Consider the following 8,020-nt stretch of genomic DNA (forward strand, 5'->3'; position numbering starts at 1 on the left):
CGGGAGGACAGAAGTGAACTTGAACCTGCGATGCAGTCACCAGGAAGCGGCCTAATCACCGCGAGGAAACGATAAGGTTGCTGCTTGATGTTGCAGCAGGAAGCCGGGCGGAGGTGACCGCTCCGTTGAAACACGCAAACCTGCCAAGATTCAATCTGCCTCTTGTTTTTCCTCGTGAGTGGCCCTCTCAAGAACCAGCAGAAAGGGCCTTGGAGAATCCCCGACCGGAAGCTGGGAGCTGCATTTAGGAAGGAAGTGAGAAAAGGCCGCGGCGGCGGTGGGCATTCAGAGGTTATTACCATGTAAGAGTGGTCGGGGAGGCCTTCGGTAAAAGCAGCCAGCTCAGCAAACACTCAGGGTGAGCTGAGGAGAAGCAACGGAGTGACATCTTCCCAAACCGAGAAAGCTGCAAGGTTACAGCTCTTCAGCCATGCATGACCTCTGACCTTTCTCAAAGTGGCACACACGACGGGAAGCGCTGCTTTAGAAACAGGAGCTACAAAGTGGAGACGAGAGCTGGCCAGCTTGGAAAAAAGCAAGAAGAGATCGTGTTCATGAAACAGCGAAATCCGAGAGGTGAAAAGTTCAAAAGCGCCTCCTCCTCCTCCTCCTCCTCCTCCTCCTCCTCCTCCAACCCGCTCGCTGGTCATCCTCATGTTTCCAGTGACCCGTGGATGTTATTGCTCACAGTGTGAACACAGACTGAGACACTGCAGTGCTCCGTCTGACAGATCACTGATAGTGAAAGAGAGAAAAAAGGACTTTTGTAAAAACAGTTTCAGACCGCTGAGTTTCCAGACAAAAACGCTGATTATGGAAATGTGCTGAGATCCGACCAGAGGCCTTGGAATGAAGACGCTCCGCGGTGCTGCAGGCTTCGCTGAGGAAGGCGTACCTGCCCAGAAATCTCCCTGTAAATAACTAAAAGAAGCACAAACATGTGGGGGTAATCTGACGGCCACGGCGGCGGCGTTCCACCTTTCATCTCCGCCTTAGAGAGAGGGTTTCCATCACGAGGACAAACCGGCGAGGACGGAGGGTTTGATCTCCTCCGCGTCCGAGCGGTTAGCCAATGAATTGAACAGCGGGATTAACGGCACCTGTACACAGCTGTCAGGTAGATCCACAGGCCTGCTGATAAGCCGGCGGCCTCCAGGGATAAATACGCTGGGCGTCCCGTCGGCTCCAGCCAGTCAAAAGGCCTCCTCTCCCCCGTCTCCCTTTGGTCTCCCCCTGACACCTCCACCTTTGATAAGGTAATAACATCAGGCCTGACGGGGCTGCAGGACGCTGCAGACACGCTTTCAGGCTGATGAACGCCGTCAACCATGTTTGGATATCAAAGGTGAGCCTCGCTGTCAGGTGGAAACTTCCTCCGGTCGTAGTTTCACACGTTTTTATGAGACTGAAAGGTTTCACAGCCAGCGGGGAGCATCCAGTCAGTGAAACATGGACTCTGTTTACAGCCTTCACTACATATTATATATATATATATATATATTAAGATTGGTATCATTACAGAACGTGTAATCCTTCATACAGATGAAGAGTTTAGAACTAAATATTAAAGGTTTAAACCACTGTTTTAGTTTCTCACCCAAGCGTACTGATGTGTCTAGAAGGTGTTTGTTTTTGCATAAAATGACTTTTAATCACCAAAAAGTACTAATTCTGTTCAGCAGCCATAATGATAAACTTAAACTCGAAGTTTAGAATATCGACCTATCAATTTAATTCTCTTTATTGATTTACTTCCCATTCTTTGCTGTTTAAAGTCAGTTTTTTGGTTCCATGGGTGCAGATTTAAACTACTTTCTATCAACATTTATGAGACGTCCTCTGAGAGAAAGATGAATATGGTCCAACTATGACAGCTTGTGTCGGGATCCTCCTGAACAAACACCAAGGTGGAGGACTTTCTCCTCTCCTGATTAGTGGGATGAGAGCAGCCTGTTTGTGAGTTCACTTCCTCTGAGCGGCAGCGTTTCCTCCCCGAGCTGACAGCCAGCCTTCACCTCCTCTCACAGCTGGACCTGCTCTTGTGTGGCCGAGCTGGCGGAGATACGACTCCATGAAAAGGCTTCATGAAACGCACCTCTCGGAGTCTTTAATTGAAAACATTTGCTACGTTTACAAGAAGCCTGTAAAAAGCTGGACGGCGTATCCTGCCTGTTTGTATGTGAAAGCACTTTATGACGAGGCCACTCACCGTGTGATTTATGTCCACCGACGCTTTCCTGCAGGAGGCATCGGGATGCGACGCGCCGCGGCGTCCGTCCAGGGCGACCCGGGACGGAGTCCAGCGTCGGCATGTAGGCCACGTCCCTGGTGGACGTGTTCTCATGGTGAGGTAATCCATGATGTCACCGCTGTGAGCTGCAGGTGGAGAGCGGACCGGGGACGAGAGTTACTTACTCTCAGAGCAAACACAGAGCGCTGGCTCACAACAGAGTTCAAAAAAGACTTTTACTGCCGTCAGCTTTGCTGTGTGACTGAAGGTTTACATGGTTGTTGGGCGTCTTTTCCGGTTGGACAAATCCCATCTCATCGCCGCCGGCCAACATGTGATGTTTTGTTTTTCCCCGGGATTTTAAAGTGAAGGTGATGCCTCATAAGTCTCTGATTTATTTCTACTTTATCAACAGCGACAGGCAATTTACTTCATTTAACTTCCAGTGAGTATAAAACAGTATATGGCCAGAAGTGTGTGGACAGCACAGCGAGGCGTAACGGGACACGACGAGGCCAACAATGTGCTTCCAATCCCTGCTAACGGGACAATGTTAGCCCCCCGAGCACGCAGCCAGCTCCATGAAGAAACACATCCAGTTATTGGAAGGACTGGAGTGACCTGCACACACACAGGGAGTCTGCCCTCGACCCCGTCTAACTTCAACCCGGTTTTCCACGGATGACAACATGAATACGGGTCCGCACCCAAAGGGTTTCTCTGCACCGCGTCCTGTGGAATCCTCCCAAATCAATGACATGAACTTCTCGTGACGGCATGCCGTACGTCATGAGAAGTTAGACGGCCGTACTAACGCCTGCGTGACGACTACCTGTGTACGTTTGAAAGGACAAGCTCAATGACCCAACCCCTCCCAGGACCAGAGCATGGATACGGGTAATTCCACCAGAGCATCGCTGGCACGGCCGCCCTGTTCCCAGTGTTTACCCGTATCCCCTCTGGTCTGGAACACTATATATCTGCAAGAGGTAATGTTTTTCAAAGCCATGACCAAATGTATTTGGATTGGCCGCAGAAAGCTCCTTTAGATTTAACGCAGGCTATGCAGGCTGATAGCTTGTCCCACAAAAACATATTCCATGTGCAAAATGGCTTCCAATAAAGGAGTAAATTTAATGAATATTTACACAAGGCTGGATACATGTCAAACATCAGGGAATTCACCGAGTCGGGTGGTGTTACGGAGCCGGACCTCGGCGTGGGACGAGGTAAAACAGGCAGATTTAAACCTTTAATTCAACATCAAGCTTTATCACCAGCTAAATATTCATTTAAGAAAAAAGAACGAGAAGAAGAATACTCTCTCTTCTTTTATGGAATCCAAACTAAATAACTGCTTTCTCCAGAACCAGCGATGTCCAAAAAGACGGCCGACGGGGAGGCTTTGAAATGCAGATGGCGAGGCGTATCGACCGTCACCTGTGTGCAGCACTTTAACTCCTGTCGCTGGAACCAGCCTTTTCAAGAGCCGCCGCTTTGTGATGTGTATCGGCCGACAAGCAGAGTGCTGATGATTGCTCTATTGTGGCTGTCAGCTCGTGAGAACAAGGTATTCATCCCTTTGTCAGGGCGACGTCTCCGCTCTCATCCCACCAATGAGACCCCCCCTCTTAACCTCTTGATTTGGAATTACTGTTCAAAGGCCTGGTGCACCGGTGTTTGAGCAATCAGGATTATATAACACGAGTGGTTTTTTAATTCCCTGTGTTGAGATGGCAGCAAAGTCTGAAACCTGCACATAAGAAGACAACAATCCGTGTGAAATAAGTGGAAAAACACGTGTGATTTCGGTGAGATGACCCTTATAAACAAGGATTTTCATCATATTTCCCCCCAACAGTTGTTTAAAAAACGTGTTTGTGATGAAATGTTGACAAATGAATCCCAGACTAGGAAAAATAAAAGCATGTGAAGAAAGCGGTGACACGTCGTTGAGCCCCCGGACTGGGCTAAATGAGATGGGTGCTGTTGGGCGATATGGAGGTGTGAGACCAACAACAGCCTTTAGATCATCCTGTCCTCAAACATGCACACACTTATAGTTTCTATAGTACCTCATTTATTTCCCCACAGTAATGCTGCACACTGTGTCCGTGTTGTCCCCCCCCCCCCCCCTTTTCTCCCATAATTCAAAGTGAAATACTTCCAGCCATTTGACACAATTAGGCACTCTCTTCCCACCACATCGCATCCCACTGGATGGCCCTCATTATCACGAGCCCTTGCCTTTTAGATAACTTATAATGAGGCCGAAAATGTTTCACATTTTGCTTTTTCTGTTACACCGTCGGTTCAAAGAGACCGACTTCAACCTAATTAGGAGTTCCAACCGCCGCAGTCAAATGCTTTTCTTGTTTCTTATGGGGTTAACAGCGGTGAGATGTAGATTTTCACAAGACAGGGTCTAAAGCCATTATGTCCAATCTGTGACAGATATCACTGATGGTCTACGATGGTAATGGTCTACGGAGCCGTGAAGTCACAGCGCTGATGGCCAGGCTGTTGTTAAGATAATAGGGGGTTTTTCTTCTATCCCCCCAGATCAACTCACATTTACATCTGTGGGTCTGGGACTGAAAACGCTGGTGAACCTGTTCTCCTCGACGGATGCTGAGACAGCTGAGCCCCCAAACGTTCCCCGATAGTCCACAAGGACTTTTAATTGTCTTCCCATTTGTATCGAGCACCTGGTCCGAGATCTTGGATGCACATTCACTCCCTCTTGGAGGATCTTGGATGCCGAGCAGAAAATGTCAAGCATGTGGTAATTCCCACTTTTTACAGGGGAAAAGTGCACACCAGCTCCCCCAGACATCTGCATATTAAATCTACACTTTATACATGTACTAAGTGAAGCAGGAAGCCTTTTTATCCACAGAATCTCAGTACAAACAACCAACAGCAGCTTGACTGGTTTAAGGTGTCAAACATGAGAGAGAAAGGTGCTTCATTCCAACCCCAGACTGCTGCCTCCACACGGCTCTCTACCTGGTGATGGCTGAGCCGGCGGCCTGCAGCTAACAGTGCTGACTTAGCTGGGATTACAACACAGAGAGTAGAGTAGACGTCACTCCCGTTTCCATGGACACCAGCTGTTTGGTGACACGCTGAATAATGTCGTACAGAGAACCGGTGACGGCTGACGATCAGCAGAAGGCAACTTTAATTCCCACGTGAGTCAAAGTTCCACCAAACCTGCATCCAAGCATTTCCTCCACAAACTGCAGGAGGCCGACTTTCCTGATCCAACGCCTGCATCATGTTGGACTGAGTGTGTTGGTGACATAATCTGGTCAGAAGGACCTTCTTTAGTCACCAACACACCAGGAACACATTGTGTCCGACCGGCCGTCACTCAGATAATTACAGAGACGGACTCGACCCCCTCGACCCCCGCTGACCCCCCAACCATTCAGCTTTCCACTCCAGTGAGCGGTAGGTGTGTTGACTGGGCGCCGGCTTGTCCCTGTTAATAACAGGCTGAACCCTGGACCTCACCTGACTGGAGTCTCTGGGACAATAGCCAGCTCCAAGTGTCAGAGTGTGTGTGTGTGTGTTTCCTTTCCCATAATCTAGTTCCCCTCGCAGAGCCGCACAGCCTATAAAGCTGTCAGTGAACATGTAGGACACGTCACCTTTGGTGAGGTTTCTCACACACACACACACACACACACACACACACGTATCCACAGAGCGTTATCACACACATGCTGAACAAGCCCGTTACACATGCACGGAGGTATGCACATGAGAGCGCACAAGGAAAGCAAAACTGCTGCACACACACACACACACACACACACACTGCAGATAAACACACAGTATTACTCTGGTTCCCTGTAATACGTTCTATTGGAAGGCTGACAGGTTAAAGAGTCGTTCAGCGTATGAAGAATCACGAGTGTTTACTCGCTGCTATCCGACGTTACGTCACAAAGTAAACCAGATATATATATATATATATATATATATATATATATATATATATATATATATATATATTACTGCTGCAGCTGGAAATGAAATCCCGTCTTTTTGTTTTACTTGTATTAAAGGAACAGATAGTGTTTACACATTAGCATAGATAGTCACCCCCTGCCTGTCTGTCTGTCTGTCTGTCTGTCTGTCTGTCTGTCTGCCTGCCTGCCTGTCTGCCTGCCTGTCTGCCTGTCTCTCTGCAGTAACCGCTGGTATTTATTTATCTGCACATCTTACATCACATGCACTCTCCGGCTAGTTGCTCCTCTCCAGGGACTGATTGATGCTCCAGGAGCCTGAAGAACTGAAGACTCTGGGATCCAAACACTCATAGGGGTGCTGCGCCTGTATGAATAAATACATACATTCTTCTGTTGTTTTTTTGAATTACCAACTGGGCAAAGTGGGCGACAGCCCTGTGGCTCCAGATCCCAGTGGCCCCAAAAAGCCCAGTTCACTGTCTGTAAGCTGATTTGTTGGTGCTGTCTTTTTGTCTCTTTTTAGGTTCCATGTGGCAGAAACATCATCCAGAAATATGTTATCATCAGTTCTCCTGAGGAAAATAAGTTACTTTTATAAAAAGTAAAACGTTTATGTGGCGACGAGTGTGTGTGTGTGTGTGTGTGTGTGTGTGTGTGTGTGTGTGTGTGTGGGCCGGCCAGCTCCTGGGCTGACAGGAGGATTATAGGAAACAGATGACTTACGCTTCTAATTTGTGGCCTTAAATTGCAAACAGAGTTTCAGGAGTCCAGGAGTTATAAATGTTGGAAGAAAGGTGTGTGTGTGTGTGTGTGTGTGTGTAAAACCCACCCACAGTCAGCACACACACACACACACACACACACACACACACACACACACACACAGGCAGCCAGAAGCACGTTGGCTGCAGGTTCACCTTAACTCAGAAGGACGGTTTTAGATCGAGGTCTATAAGTCTTCATGCACGTCGAGGCGGGACGATGAATATTAACACCTCCACGGTCAACACGGGTGGTGCAAAGGTCAGAGTTCAGTCTTTGGCCGTGGAGAATGCCTGAAATGTCTAAATGGGTGCAGCAGGTTCTCATCGTGATGACTCCAACTATTTTATTTCCTGGTCCCAAAGGTGTGTTTTCATGAATGCGTGTATAACCAGCGTGACAAAGCTCTGCTCCTGCAACACATTCTCCGTGAAGGTAAACAGCTGAGCCAGCAGCACATAAACCTGCACCTGTTGGTGATTAACCTTCTCGGCGAAAGGTAGGGAGTGGAGCACGCGGCTCCCGTGGCGAGGAGGAATGCAGCGCCGGGACATCGGAGACAGAGCCGGCATTTCTGACCGGCGAGAGAGAGGAAATACCCCCGAGACAGCTGGGGGGGAGGGGGTTCACCTGGCACCTGTCGACTCTCCGGCCGGGAGACGCTCACGCTGCCGGCTACAGCTCTGAGGGCGGCCGCCATCGTCGCCAACCGGCAAATCTCTAGTGAATCCCCGTCAAACACATTTCTGTGTCTCTCCCTTTTCTTATCAATAAAGTTTACTGCACCGTTAAACGTGAAAGTAGCAACAATATGTCTGAAAATATGTCTGAAAATATGTGAATAATATGGATTATTATAGACTAACTTTATCACAGCAGACGGACACAAATATGTTAAAAAATAATTCATGTAATCATTGTTTAAAACCCTGTTTTTTATGATTATTACTTTTCTCAGCTACGTCATCAGCGTCTCCTACAGGTTTGGACAGGAGTGAGCCCATGTGTGGGAGCGCTCGGATCGTTGTCACCGTCTGGACGGACTCGA

General features: G+C 48.4%; 1 protein-coding gene across 1 annotated transcript in view; it reads right to left on the reverse strand.

Moving 5' to 3' along the window:
- The window catches only part of LOC311010031 (uncharacterized protein), a gene marked incomplete at both ends in the record, with an annotated part of 6,691 nt that extends 4,379 nt beyond the window's left edge, over positions 1 to 2,312 (reverse strand). Inside the window, one exon of the mRNA XM_084004513.1 lies at positions 2,210 to 2,312. Coding sequence (XP_083860639.1) covers positions 2,210 to 2,312 — 103 coding nt within the window. The remainder of the gene's footprint in view (positions 1 to 2,209) is intronic.
- Between the last annotated feature and the right edge of the window lie 5,708 nt (positions 2,313 to 8,020).

This window comes from Eutrigla gurnardus (genome assembly GCF_963514095.1).
Source record: "Eutrigla gurnardus genome assembly, chromosome: 24".
NCBI classification, from domain to species: domain Eukaryota; kingdom Metazoa; phylum Chordata; class Actinopteri; order Perciformes; family Triglidae; genus Eutrigla; species Eutrigla gurnardus.